The sequence below is a fragment of the Trichechus manatus genome, unplaced genomic scaffold (genome assembly GCF_000243295.1).
Source record: "Trichechus manatus latirostris isolate Lorelei unplaced genomic scaffold, TriManLat1.0 scaffold00039, whole genome shotgun sequence".
Lineage (NCBI taxonomy): Eukaryota > Metazoa > Chordata > Mammalia > Sirenia > Trichechidae > Trichechus > Trichechus manatus.
The window spans coordinates 5,942,265-5,957,719 of record NW_004443975.1 but is presented as its reverse complement, the minus strand read 5'-3'; the positions used below and the strand labels follow the sequence as shown (position 1 = coordinate 5,957,719).

At 38.7% G+C, this 15,455-nt stretch overlaps 1 protein-coding gene across 3 annotated transcripts in view; it reads left to right on the top strand.

The window, feature by feature from the left end:
* Positions 1-610: 610 nt before the first annotated feature.
* Positions 611-15,455, top strand: part of ADSS2 (adenylosuccinate synthase 2) — a 47,309-nt gene continuing 32,464 nt past the window's right edge. The window contains exons 1-4 of one of the 3 annotated variants that reach the window (XR_002824024.1): positions 611-874; positions 11,007-11,109; positions 12,151-12,219; positions 13,823-13,873. Coding sequence is in view for 2 of the 3 variants with exons in the window: in XM_004375864.2 (XP_004375921.1) it covers positions 692-874; positions 11,007-11,109; positions 12,151-12,219; positions 13,823-13,873 (406 nt within the window). In the remaining variant the exon portion in view is untranslated. The remainder of the gene's footprint in view (positions 875-11,006; positions 11,110-12,150; positions 12,220-13,822; positions 13,874-15,455) is intronic. The other 2 variants (XM_004375864.2, XM_023730903.1) reach the window with 2 other exon arrangements.

Genomic DNA, 15,455 nt, shown 5'->3' with positions numbered 1-15,455 from the left:
TCTAGATCTTTACTTTCCAATTCTAAACCTGTATTTTCCAATTTACTTTTCCAAATATACTTTCCTATCTGTATTTTGAAATTCCTCCCTTTGCGTTTTGTACACGCTATCTCATTCCTTAACAAAAACAAAAAAAAATTTTTTTTTTCATTAAAAACGAACGCTTTCAGAGACGGAAGCGCGCAGATGGCAAACTCTATGGCACCAGAACACACACTTCAGCCAGAGCGTTGCATGCCGGGAGTTGTAGTCCGACATTCTAATTCGCACAGCCGCGCCTCTCTAGTTTGAAAAGCGGAAGGGCGGGTAGGCGGGGCGTTAGTGGGTATGAAGCGCGCTCGAAGCTCCGCCCCTGCTCCCTAGCGCTCGCGGGGTTCTTCCTAGAGTGGCGCGCCAGACCGCGGAAGGGGCGCGGCCTCGGATCCCGGGTGGCGGCGGTTGCCGCCACCAGGGCCTCTTTCTCCGGGCGGTGCTGCCAGGGATGGCCTGCGCGGGGCAGTGATGGTCCCCCACTGAGTCGACTGAGGCGGACAGCGGGGCGGGGCCTGGCTGGCGGGTGGCGGTCCTGTCGGGGGGCGGGGCCGGCCTCTGGATCTTTCCTCCTCCGCATGTGGCTCGCCGCTGCAGAGCGGTTCAGTTCCCGCACTCTTCCCGGGCGTCTCTTTTGGGTTCTCCTCGCGTCGCCGGAACCATGTCGTTCGCCGAGACCAACCCGGCGGCATCTTCCCTGCCCAATGGCGATTGCAGTCGCTTCAGGGCGCGGCCCGGAGGGAACCGGGTGACGGTGGTGCTCGGCGCGCAGTGGGGCGATGAAGGCAAAGGGAAGGTGGTGGATCTGCTGTCGCAGGACGCCGACATCGTTTGCCGCTGCCAGGTGAGGCGACGGGGCTGTGACGGGAAACCGGGCCCAGAAGCTCGGCCGCCTGGCCTCTAGTGCCCGGGAACTCGGGCCCAGAACCCGAATCTACCGGCCAAAATAAGGTGTCACCTTGAGGTTCTCTCTTGCTGCAAGCGGCGGCGACAGGAAGAAATGGCGGGAGGTCAGGGACCCCTGACCTGGGGTCTTGGGCTGAGGAGATAGAGTGGCTCTGGAGGAAAATGCGGGCTGATGGGAAGGTTTTGGGAGCTGCGCGATGCCCGGCGAGTTGTAGTTTTCGGTCTCGGGACCCGTGTTCAGCCGCAGGAATGGGGACGGGATGGGGTGGTATATGGTCCGGGTTTGAGGAGCTACTGCCCGAGGCCTGCTCCTGACCCCGGGCGGAGACCTGGCGCGGCAGCGGCACCCACCCTGCGGCCGAGGAGGATTGGATTGTTCCGAAACGCCCCGAAATCCAGACTCACCACTCCCTCACCTGGCTCTGGAGGAAAATGCGGGCCCGGGGCATCAGAGGTTTGCTTCCTCGGGTCCAGTTTGTTTGTTGACATTAGAACCCACTTCTAGGCTTTGGACTGTTCAAGAGCCTCGGTTTTGTTTTGTTTTTCCTTTCTTTTACTCGTTACCCTGTAAATTAATATTGAGAGATTATTTTTATTTTTATTTGTTGATTCCAGAGGAAGAAACCCTTGCCCTGTTAAAAGAGTGAGGCAGGTAATACATGGATATTAAATCTGGTATTTAGAAATATCTACATCGTTAGGGTCACACAGAAAGTGAACTTGGGGAAATGGAGTGGTAATGTACTTCCTACGGGGAGACACGTGGTTTTCTGTGTACGCTTTCTTCCTATTTGTCGTTTGCTTTGAAAGCAGCCTAGAGGCTAGGCCTTTGTAAAGGCTCTCAGATAACTATCCCCAGTTTCAGCGTTTGAAATAGTTGAGCAATACCACTTTCAAAACAAAATGTAATGTCGTATCTGACGATGACTGCTGTCTGTTTAGGTTGCAAGAATATTTCTCGTTCTTGAACGTGCATGACATAATGTGATGGTGTCGGTATGTGTTCTAACAAGTTAGTAGGCTCACTTGATTGGAAGTTTGCTACCTAAAATTGAATACCGTGTGAGCATGCAGAAACAAGGAAATTATAGTTGCATGAAAAGCTAAATGGAAGTATTCCCTGACTTCCTCTGTTTTCTGCATACAGAAATCCACCTGCCCTTGACACCCATTCCTTGGCCAGGATAGCTGTTGCATCAATTACCTGTTACCATCACTACCACCTCTCCTTCCCTTACAACCTCCTGTTCCTCCACCCCTTCCCAACAAACGCACCTTAACCGCACTCCGAAAGGTGAAAGGTGTTGCTGTTGAATTCCTGCCCCACACTACCTTAGGAGCTGTTCCAGAAGCCCAGCTTCCACCTTTTGTCTTAAGGTCTGGCCCATGCTATTGGGAATAACTACTTCTTGCTAGGTAGAAGAGAAGAGAGGCTGAGACCTGTTTTTGACTCCTTTACTCCCCGTCACACAGGACATCACCTTTACCTTGAAATACTAATGCTCGGGTTGAGTTACATTATGGATTGTAAGTAGGTTCTGGGAACGTAACTATTATAGCGGATGATCCTTAATTTTAGTATCCCTTTGAAAAATATTAGAGTTAGCGTGCAGATTGGAGAAGGTATTACTATATCACTGAGGAAGTTATCTTGAGGTCATGGATCAATCTGATCTGATGCCCTTGGAAAACGTAGAGAAGTAATTGAGAAGGAGCCAGGTTTGGCTTTAAAATGTTAGCTGAAGATAGTGGAGAGATAATTGGTCAGACTTGTTAGGCTGAATTTCCTCACCTGTAAACTTTTTGACTTATTGCCTTCCCTATTAATTCTAAAATCTTCATATTCTTCTAGTGCTTTTTAAGAGTGCATCATTAGAAGGATTCTAATTAGTCTTGTTAGTGAAAAGTAGGTAAGTAATGAATAGATTTAAGCTTACTGCTTTTATGATTCGCCTTTGGTCAGTACTAGTAAGCTGATGGAAACCCTGGTGGCGTAGTGGTTAAGTGCTGCGGCTGCTAAGCAAAAGGTCGGCAGTTCGAATCTACCAGGAGCTCCTTGGAAACTCTATGGGGCAGTTCTACTCTGTCCTACAGGGTCACATGAGTCGGAATCGACTTGATGGTAATGGGTTTTTTTTTTGTTAGTAAGCTGACATCTACTTAATGAAGTTCTGGCATATAAAAATGAAGACTATGGAATGTTAAAATTTTTAATGAGTATGTATAGAGAGCTGGGAAAAGTCAACATTAGGAAAGACATTTTAAGCTTGATTGCCTTGTTTGATATTTCAAGTTTTGTGTGTTACTGGAAATACATACTTTGTTAGAGTTTAAAGTTGTTGCTTTTTACGTATTCATGCCATGAACTCAAATTTTATCCAGCATTGTTTTTCCAAAAGTAGTATGAACATAATGTATCCATGTTTAACAATGGAATTATCAAAGGAGTGTCTCACAATATATGGTTTAAAATAGTTTTTTTTAAAAACTAACATTACATTTATATATTTTAATATATAAAATGCCTTTCTGGAAAGAATAGATGCAATATTAATGGCATTTTCATCAACATAGCACTTAAGTCTTATATCTTTCAAATTCTGGATTTATGGGGAGTTACTTATAACTTGCTAGGTACTTTAAATCCATAAATAAGTGTAGAGGACTTGTATCAAAGGACAACCACTGCTGATGCCTTAATTTTAAATCAATATGTCTTTTAAGAAAAAGAGGAGAATTATGTATAGGACCAACTTGAGACAAAGTTCATTCATCAACAAAGTATATTGAATGTGTCTATAGGGAACCGTTTAGCCCTGGAGTTAAAAAGGTAGGGGTTGTGCCTATAGGGAGCTCACAGTCTAGTATAGCAACTGCTATGCCAGCAAGTAATTACCAGGATGGTGATCGATACACACACACACGCGCACACACACACACGCGCACACACACACACACACACACACACACATATCCATATGTTGGAGGGGGGAGTGGGAGAAAGACGTGAGGGAGCAGTTAGTTCTAGCTGATATTCAGAGAAGGGTACTTGTTAGCTGCTGTGGAGTCGGCCCCAAATTCATAGCAACCCAGTGCACAATGGGATCAGGCCCTGTGATCCACAGGGTTTTCATTAGCTAGTTTTTTTGGCAGTAGATTGCCAGGCCTTTCTTCCTAGGCTGTCTTAGTCTGGAAGCACCACTGAAACCTGTTCAGTATTGTAGCAACACGCACTGATAGGTGGGTAGTGACTGTGCTTGGTACTAGTACAGGTTTTTGAAGCAGTTAAAGTATTGGAACAGGAAGATCACTTTCTGGCAGCTCAAAGTTGATTTGCAAGGAAGCCTAAGTATCACTGTTTTCCCTCAAATTCTCTCAAAGTAAAATACTATACTTTGTTTCCTTTATTTTGTTGAGTAGAAACTGTAGAAACTTTATAACTATTGAGTTTCTACCAGGCCTTAAGCAAAGGCTTTCTTGTTCTTGGAGAGAGAAAGCTTGGTGGTCTTGGTTACAGTGAGGCATAAAGTTTCATGTAATCGGGAATGGTTAGAGCAGTATTCTCTTTCTTTGTGGTTTTCGCAGGATTTTAAAGTCAATATAAAGAGAAAATATTAACTAAAATTAATTATAAAGGGAAGGTATGTTATCTAATTTGCTATAGATAAAAGTTTACCATAAAAAGAAACACAGCGAAAAAGTGTTACTAATTTCTCTCTAGATGCTGGTATCCACTGAAGACTCTGAAACCAACTTTGTCAAAAAGGGATATTAGTAAGTGATAGAGAAGTGTAAAAGACCTACTAGACAACAGACTGCCTCCTTGAAATAGAAAGGTTGAAAGACAGTTTAAAAAGAATAAATTTAGTGTTATTTAATGCCTTGACCTTGTACACTTAAAATTATCTTCCAGCCTACTTCCCATAATTTTGAAGATGGTAGAGAATTAGCATTTTATTTATGGGAAGCCATTCTTCCAGGTTTATAGACAATTGCTATTTCTGTGTTTTCTGACTATCAAAACTGTTTTATGTAGTTTATAGTATTTTCCAGGTACGTAAGTGTAAACCAATATCTGGTATACTTTGTTAAATCTTGCTTTCTCTGATTACTGTGCTTTCCCAACTAGAATATAAGTTTCCTCAAAAAGTGGACTTCTTTCCTGTTTTGTTTTCTTTCATAGTACATAGTACGACGTAATGCAGAGTGGAAATACTCAACAGATATTTATGGGGTGGCTAGATGACTGCAAGCAATTTCTTGGAAACCAGTTAACCTTTTCCTGTAAATTATTTTAACATCTCCCTGGACGATTTGACTGTTGACATGAATTTAAGGTGGAATCTCCAGCATCCCTTGGATTAATAATTGTTATTTAGTATTTCAACTAGTATTTTTTGTATTGTAGCATTATGTTGCAAAGCTTTGTTTCTATTAAGTCATATCTCTTGTATCTGTGCAAAAATAGATAACTGATATTTTTATTGTTTTCATATATCTCCTCAGTGTATTTCAGTTGAATGTTACGTAGTTCTAGAAAATAGTCTTTTTCTGCTGTGGTTGGTAGAGCTGAAAAAGTGTGGCCAATGAGGATGTCCTGGGTTGTTCACTAATTAAATCTATCATATTAGTATACATGATATACCATCATCTCTACTTTTGACATATGAATTGTTAAGTTATATGAGACCGCCTCAATGGCGCTTCAAGTGTTTCTACAAAAAACTGTTGCCTAGACCAAATCTAGAGTGAAGCAGTAAATTGACAGGTACTTATTAGCTTTGTATGAAAATTGGATACAAATCTAGTTATATTATTTTTGGGGACTGTGTGAGATTTTGACCTCAGATATTAGTGTGGATAAGCTACATATTGCTAAGTGAAGACTGATGACTGTTAGAATACTTGTATCAACAGAAGAAGGACATGGAGGTGTTCAGCATTGCTTGGTGGAAGCAATGAAAAGAAAAATAAACAGAGGACGTTCCCACGGCTACTCTGTGGCTCCAGGTCTGTATGGTTCTTTACATCGAACCAACTTTTAATTATATTTAATTCATTATAATAAAATTCTACTTAAAAAATAGGAGGCCCCATGACATTTTTAAGACTAGAAATTTGTCTATATCAAGTTGTTCATAATTCCTTTTAAAGCAAGGATTTTATTATGGTAGAAAACTTTCTCTCTTTTGTCTCGTTTGTCTTGTCTTGTTCTGTTTCAGCATGTTTTTAAGAAAACCGCTTTGTGGATTTAATGACTAGGTGAACCAATGGTTCCTGCATGTTTTTGTTGTTATGTCTGATCTTCATGTCTGTGACTCTACTAAGTATGTACGTTAGAGTTTGATACCTAGTATCTGAAGCTTCTTAATTAGGAGCCTAAGATCCTCCAAGGCAATGCCCCTTTCCAAGTTGTTTCATGATGGCAGTTTAAGGTATAAAATAAGGTACCTGAGGTTTTCATCATTTGTGTGGCATTTATGTGTATCTGAAATTGGAAAGCAGCCATAGTAGTGTAAGGTAAAGCAGGTATTTTTAAACTTTTAAAAGATAACTGAGCAGGGCACTGGGATGTGTTTACTAAGAAGAAATTCAGATACTCTGTATAGGTTTTATGTTCCTATTATGTATCTGGTCACTGCTGAATAGTTGAGTTTGACCAACTTAGTAGTAGTAACTTAACCTGCTCTACTTTGGAATCATGCTAGTTGCATTACGTGGATATGTTTATATAAACAGTCATCCTATTATTGCTGTGGATTGACTAGTGCTTTAGTTTTGGTGGATAGTGAAATATTTCATCTGGAAAGGGAGACACAGGTGTTATAGCCTTTATCAAGAAAGCAGCATAGGTAATAAACATGACTCAAAAGATTGTTGGAGTCCTAGGAAGCGTGAAGACTCTGGGACAAGAAATAGTTACTGGAGTGGTTCAGGGGCATGGGGTCTGAAGCATTGCTTCTCTTCGCTGTAATCCATAGTGGTAACTCTGACTGCTTGATTGGTGTTCATTTCGAGCTCTGTGATCACAGTACAGTGTTCATGTTTTCAGAGCAGAAACGGCAAAGGGAAGACACAGAGACTATTATGGAAGAGGCCTAACTAAATGGCCTGAGAAATGCCTCTGGGATATGAGCATGAAATTGTTCACCCTTGACACTTGGGCCTCTGCTTCTAGTGGAGAAGAGATGCCGTTGTTTCAAGTTTATAAAAGTGTCCTGGCGCCTTTCTCTGCCTTCATCTGGATCATAGCAGGAACACATTGGGCGGGGGGTAGGGTGTAGAGAAAACCAAAAAAGTCCCTTGCTGCCAAGTCGATTCCTACTCATAGCGATCCTATAGGGCATTGGTTTTGGGAAGGGGAAGACCCAGTAGCACACTAAGTTAAACATCGGGAATAATTGTTATGGGCCAGTGAATACCGTTCTTGCCTTCCAAATTAGTTGTTGTTGTTGTGTGTGTGTGGTGTGTGTTTTAAACCTTACCTGGACCTTTGGACCTTCTTAATCAGAAACATGTACCAACATTTCCTGATCCAAACTTTTATTCTAGAGCTGGGCTTCACAGGCTCTGGTTCTGTGGAGCCATGGAAAGAAAATTAAAAACACTTGTCTTCTGACTGCCTGAAAATTAAAATCAAATTAGGAAGAAAGAATATGTGGAAAAACTGAGAACAGTTGCAAAATAACAAAATACTGTTATATCATCCCTTTGTCCTATGGTACCATATTTTAGAGCATTGTCCTTAACAGCATAAATGATATTAAAAGTTAGCAGTTAATCATTTTTATATTCATTTATCACTAGTATGAGATGTGAACTCAGGGAGCAAGCTGTATCCATACTGTGTTGCAATGAGTTTGTTTTGCAAATTGTTTGAATTCTTTGCAAGCAATAGAAAAAGGCTCTACCTTAGGCAAAGTGGAAATATGTTTGAAAGAAGAGCAGGACTGCCAAGCCTCAAGGTGGCCTGAAATCAAGGCAGCTCCCGGGCTCTCCCAGCAGCTGGAACCGGCATCCTTTCTCTTTAGGATGCTCCGTAAGATAACAGCATCTCTCATTCCTGCCTTTCTCTCTACTCAAAATCAGATTCCCAAGAGAGACAATCTGATTGGCTCAGGCTGGATCAAATTCCTTCTCTGGATCAGTCACGATGGCCAGAGGAATGATTATTATGATTTGCAAAGTAAGGGAGAAGAAGAGGGACCGAACATACAAAAACTATAGCTGACTTGGAATTCATTTCATATAGGGAAACAAGGAATGAAGAAACATTAGTTCTGGGTTGTGCTTATTTGTAAATTGTTTTCCAGCAGTCTAATACACTGTAGACCTAATGCTTTTCTGGAAATAAATATTAGGATTTAAATAAGATTTTTTGTTTAGATGGTTTTTTGCTACATTTCAAAATTAAAAATGGTTTTAAAAAATGAATTAAAATACCCGAGAATCATTAAAGAGTATTTTCCACATTGGCATAATTGATCTGAAAAACAACATTGTTATTCCACAGCTTTTTATTCCATAACAATTACTAATTGAGCACATTGTGTTTGTATAGTAATATAGAACATACAGCTATGATAATTAGAAGTATTCATTAAAGGCTGCATGAGTGACTGGGATCATACATGTTATGGGAATTTAGCAAAGCAGCAAGAGGTTGCGTGTAACTATTAATATGCATATATGATACTTTTTTAAAAAAAAAAACAAGTTTGGTTTGGGGAAAATTTGAATTGAGAAGGGAGTTGTATGTCTCTGTTAAAAATAAAACAAAATATACATAGGTATATCCCATCATGTATATAGCACATCTGGGCTCCCCAGTGTAGCAATGAGAATCATTAAACAAATATATCCTTACTGCTACTCATCCTGGGGCATACTACATAGAGTTGCCCTTGTAAGAAACAGCTCCATCACCAACGTAGAAGGCTACACATTACACATTAGAAGAGTATCTGCCCTTGTAATTTGTTGGGGACTGAAGGTTAGAGGGTGAGGTGGTGGCCGGCACTGATGCTCTTCATATTTGAAACCTCTTTGTTTTGCTATCTGCTTGTATACGTGGCCTCTCCTTGTACCAGGATAAGTGTGTTTGAGGACAATTGCCTGAGCTTCTAAGGTGAATTTTGCACAGTCCACATAATTATAAATATTTTAGGTGGTCATCCAAATAGACACTTTGAATTTGAAGTTTTAACTGTCACATTTTATGAACTATGACAACATCCTAAACCTTATTTTCTGTATAGATTATTTCCTCATGAAATCTCTTATGCGTTGCAGCTCATTTTACTTCAGGACTTTTCTGCACAGCATGCGTTTAAGATTAAAAGGAACCATACTCCCAACTCCCTGTTAGGGCACTAGTGACTAAATGTATTGATAAGTGTGTACATTTTCTCCCCTGTGTCCTTAATGGGATAGTCCAGGGCCATTGTGGATGTCTGTAACCACATTTCCATGCCCAAACAAACAATTTAAATGAAACCATTAATAACTCTTAATAAGACATCGGTTATTGAAAAATGTTGGTTAATGTTTAAGTGAGCGAGCTTTGCACTAAGGAGTGATTTCAAGACTTTTGCAGCTGGACTTTTCCACCTGGAAACTTGGAAAAACTCGTGAAGGAATTAAACTACTTCATTCTTCCTGAAGTCACCTATCACAACCACCTGCCTTAAAAAAAAAAAAAAGAACATATCAGTCATCATCTCCCCATCATGGTTATTGCTGTCATTAATTCCTGAATGTTTAGAGGTAGTTTTCCTAATCACAAAAGTTTGGGATAAAAAAGGCTAATATTGTCATGAGAGTTAAAGAAGTAATAGCTTACAGTGAAGGAGACGGAAAAACTATAAAAAGCAAGTAAGAATTGTCTTTAGTGGTGTCTGTGAATTATTTTAAAGAAGACTAAGTTAAAATCAGTTATGTCCTTTTGGTATGTAATGTTTTAGGATTCTATCAGAATTGGTGGTAAATTTGTACAAGTATGAAATAAAAGTATGTACCAGAAAGTTTATTGAAACATTGTAATGGTAGAAAATTGGACACAACCTAAATGCTTCTCATTATGGGGCCAATTTAATAAATGCTTGAGCACCCATACACAAAGGAATACAATGCAGCTGTTAAAAGAATGAAGAGGATTATGGAATAAGTGATAAGATTTGTTAATTGAAAAAAGCAAGCTACCAAAGTGTTTATAGTTTGCTACCGTTTATATATATCGAATAAAATAATATATATTTGTATATGCATAAATTACCTTTTAATCCTCAGTATCCTTGTACCTTTTATGATTTGACTTTTCATATTAAACTTTTTTTTTGACTGTTCAGGTGATAACTCTTAGAAAGTAGAGGTTTCATCATGGGTTTATAGTATGACTCTCAGCTTTAGAAGCTGCTTATCCTAAGTGTGTTGCTTTAGCCAGAGATGAGCAGGCTCCAGGGACTGGTCAGTAACCAAACTCACAAGACTGATTTATAAATTGATAAATTGGAGACCCAAGATTACCAATACTGGGGTAGGGGGGTACTTGGATTTCTTGGTTAAAAGTCCATGTAAGAAGACAAACCTTAGGTCACAGAGTTGCTTGACATACTCTTAGGACAATGGGAAGTATATGAATATGTACATCGAGTTAGGGTAATTGTAGAAATTACTTTTCTCAATCTTAGATATTTTTGTATAGGTAATTGTTCTAAATAATTAGATTGCTACATGCCCTACATAATGCCAAAAAACAGTCACAAACTGTTTTTTTTTTCCCCCCACATTTTGTCCCTCTTAAGAAGGGATATGTTTTCCTATCTTCCTGAAACCTGAATTCTCCAATTTCCAGAGTATTTCAGGGATTATCACTGAAGCACACTACAGTGGGGATGGAGGGAGGACTGCCAAACTATTCTGAAGCCTGTAAAGAATCAGTATACATGAAAAATACTTGGGTTTCTTAAGTGATATTGACATTTTAGCAGAAAATAGTAACTCACTTTGGAGGGAGATGTACTATCTGCCATTTATCATCAGGCTCAATTTTCCTGTTTCTTATGTTTTAGGGAGGAAATAATGCTGGCCATACAGTTGTTGTGGATTCTGTAGAATATGATTTTCATCTTCTACCCAGTGGAATAATTAATCCAAATGTTACTGCATTCATTGGTAAGTATATAGTGTTAACTGAACTGCTTGGGGATTTTTTTCCCCCAGTTGACAATGGTATTCATTTTTTATCATCAACTGATTTCATTTCTCACTTACCAAATGGCTTCATTGATTCCTTATAAATTTTGGCCATGGTGCCTTCTGAAATATACCTAACTTTGGCTCTTTAACTCTTTTAGACCTTTTAGTAGTAATGCCTTTTAGAATAATTACTTTGTATTTATCTGTGATTGCTGGCAGTCTTAATTCTACTAAGAAGTATTAGATCAACAACTCAGGTTTTCAACCATTTTTGACTATGACTCACAGTAAAAAATACAGTAGGTCTATGTTTCACAGATTGATTCTGAACCCTTACTAGATGTGATACAATCTGATATTTTTTCATTTTCTTATGTTTAAGAAATGCTAATTGATTTTATGACCACTAATTGGATGTGATTCTCCAATTTGAAGGACATTGATCTAGAGTCGCCTGTGATCTGGCTTGATTTCCCGAAAGCTGCATAACTGGTTTCTTTAAAAAATAACTTATTTCAAAGATATTTTAAATTATGTTAAGTATAATTTTAGTTTTATATTCTATATATAATTATGTATTCACATTATACCACTACTTACAACTTATAATCATTTCTGTGTTATCTCCCTGGTAAATCAGAATGTCCCATTAATCAAAGTATCTCCTCTACTATTATAAAATGTTGTTATTAATGGCTATATTATAATATCATTATATATGTTTATATTATAAGGAACCCTGGTGGCATAATGGCTAAGTGCTCGGCTGCTAACTGAAATGTTGGTGGTTAGCACCTGTCCAGCTGCTCTGCAGGAGAAAAGACCTGGCGATCTGTTCCTGTAAAGATTACAGCCTAGAAAACCCTGTGGGGCAGTTCTACTCTGTCACATGGGGGTACTGTGAGTGGAGATCGACTCGACAGCACCTGCCAACAAACAAATAGATGTCTGTGTTATAATATCATTATGTATGTTTCTGTTTATAGATGTCTATGGTTGAGATTTGTTTTTCTTTAGGAAATGGTGTGGTAATTCATTTGCCTGGATTGTTCGAGGAGGCAGAGAAAAATGTTCAAAAAGGAAAAGGTATGAAAGGATGAGTCTGTTTTGCCTGGTAACCAGTAACTTTTTGTAGTTTTATTAGGAGTCCATGCCAGGCAAGTTTAACATTTTTGTCTTAGTAATACTTTAAAGTTGCAAATTGTTGTAGGACAAACATTTTAATTGTTGGTTATTAAATTTTATTCTGTTTAATCAGTATAGTAAACAAAAGGCAAATATAATGAGTCCTAATTTTTAACATAATGATAATCTGCAAACTTTTGTTTGATTTGCCATACCTAAAATTACTGAAAGCCTTGTTATACGGTAGCTCTAAGTTGGTGGCAAAACTCTCAGAAATTACTTCATTCATTTTGTCATCTGTGCTCAAGTTAGCATCCTCCTTCTTCCCAGACCGAGGACTGGCTTAGGGTGGTGAGGGAGACCACTGGAGCCCATTTTGCATGCTGTCAGCCCTGTTTTCAGAGGATCTGGAGCTCTCCGTTGGTTTATATAACTCGGGTGAGAGGGAGGTTGTTCAGGTTCTTCCCTCCAAATAAAGGACGTGCTCCTTTTATGCAATATATCCTTTCAGAAGATAGCCTTGGATTCCTACCTTTCCTAATCTCTTTTGGAGTTTTGAAGGCATCTTTTCATTCCACTTAGCAACCTCACTAGGGTGTGAGGGCAATTTAGAATATAAATAATGTACAATTAAGGAAAATTGTTAGTACTCTTTCTGTTTAGCTTAGCTCTCGTTTGAATTATTCAGTTATATTACTGTTGTTAAAATGTGTTGTTCAGGCTTAAAATTAGCAATCTATCACCGCAGGTGTTCCTAGCAACTAATTCCAGCGTTATGAAATCCTGTCTTGCTACCATCTCCTTTGTCCTCCGTGCGTTTTTGGCTGTGTGTCCTAGTCCCTCTTTAAACCGGTCAGCTTGAGGCTCCCATGCTGCACTCTGCTCTTCATCATCTCCTTTAAGAATGTTGCCCTTTGCACTTTTCCTTCTGTCGTTTCTTTGAATTCCTGTGTCTATTCATTCAACAATAATTTTTTTGAACACTTTACTGGATGATAGGTCCCATACTATGAAAACTCATGCCTTCTGCCCAAAGGCATCCACAGCTATATAAAGAGACAAATAAGTACATAAATAATTACAGTTCAGTGTGAAACATGGAGTAATAGACTACTTTGGAGGAATCAGTGAGGAAGTTTCCTTATTTTGTTTACTCACACTTTTTATAATTGCCTTTTGGAAAAGGGTGCCATTCTCAAAATTAACTCCTTTCTTTCGAACTTCTGCCTCTTCTTCTCCCCTACCCCCAGCAACAGAAAGCGTTTTTCTACCATTTAATTTTTAAATTTCTAAAAGTATTTTATGTAGCTTTTGCTGGTTTGCAGCTTGGAGCTTTTTAGAGCAAAACATTTAAAAAGATAAGAGTTTTTATGAACCTGTATATGAATGACAGTTAGGAGAATTCTTAATAAATATAGCGTTTCCTCTGCTGAAGAGAAGTTAACTAAAGTGGTTCCTTCAGTGAAAAACACTTTTAGACATTGTACTGATAAAGAAATTAAGGTTAAGAAATTATTGTATAAAATGTTCAGTTAAATGTATCTTTTGTCCCCCTTTCCTCTAGGTCTAGAAGGCTGGGAAAAAAGGCTTATCATATCTGACAGAGCTCATATTGGTAAGGGGCTTGGGCATGTTGCATTTATTTACGACTATCTTTTTTGTCAGAAATTTATCATGTGAAAATATTTAATAACCAATTTTATCTTTTAATTTTAGTTAAACCTAAGTAGGGTGGATTGTAGTAATTAGGATCCAAATACATGTATATAAAACCTTATTGATTTTTTGCTTCTGTTTTTTTGACAAGGGCTAGGAGCCCTGGTGGTGCAGTGGTTAAGCGCTCAGCTGCTAACCCAAAGGTTGGCTATTCAAACCCGCCAACACTTCTGTGGGACGAATGACTTGGTGGTCTGCTTCTGGGAAGATTTCAGCCTAGGAAACTCTATGGGGCAGTTCTGCCCTGTCTATAGGATTGCTATGAGTCGAAATTGACTCAATAGCACACAACAACAGGCTCAAACTTGCGTATTTCTGAAGAAAGGGTTATCTAAGCAAATTAATAGTATAAGCAGTATTTTATGAGACATAAGCTTATTTAAAAATGAGCCATATGAAAATACAAACAGCATTTATTTACATCTAATAATATGCATGTAGATATGCCATCTGACAATCTCAAGAATTGACTCTTTGTGCCTAAATGTAATAAAATTGCTTTTAAGTGATTCAGGCTTTATTCAGACTGGTTTCTCCTCCAATAGAGCAAACTAGATTCTAGAAGTAATTTAAGCCACCACCAGTAAATTTGAGGTTTTCTTCCCCGAGCTGATAGAACTGAGTAGCAGTGACATGATTAAGAGACTACAATTATGAAAGAAATAAGAACTATAAACCATGTTGGAAACTTCTATGTGATTGATTCAGACTCTTAAATTATATTTAAATATGTTTGTCTCCTGAGGCAGCAGCTGCTCTGGTTCTAGCATTGACCCCCATTTAGAAGGCAGCCACATCCGGGTTCTTATAGTATTACCCAGCCAAGGGCAGAAATCAAATAACAGTCACAAACTTTAACCCTGTGCATAATAGAAACTCAGTAAAATAGCTTTTAAAAATAACTTTTATTTAAACTAAACTGTACTGGAATAAGATCATAATTTTTATGTGAAAATGTCCCTGTCCTCATTGGATTGCTTGCCAAGTGCTGCTTAATCTATAAAATCTGAAGAGGACAATTTTTGATGATCACTGCAGAACATTTTTACATTAATAAATATAATCCAGTATGTTGCCTGTAAGTAGATTAGTTAGCCTTTGTACTGAAGACTTATAGCTGTTTGTTAGAGTAAGTAGATAAAACATGTGAGATACTTCCATATTTTCCATAAAACTTAAGTAAGTTTATGGGTAGTTTGTATTTCACCTGACTGTATTTATTTTTATTATTATTTTTTAAATTTTTTTATTGTTGTAATTAAATGAAGTTCACATTTCAAGTTAGTCTCCCATATAAAATTTTATACATACATTGTTATGAGACCCTAATTGCTCACCCCATTCTGTGACAGCACATTCTTCCTTTCCACCCCTGATTCCCCGTGACCATTCAACCAGCTCCTAACTCTCTCTGCCTTCCCATCTCACCTCTGGACAGAAGCTGCCCCTTTGTTCCCTTGTATCTACTTGACTAAGAGGCA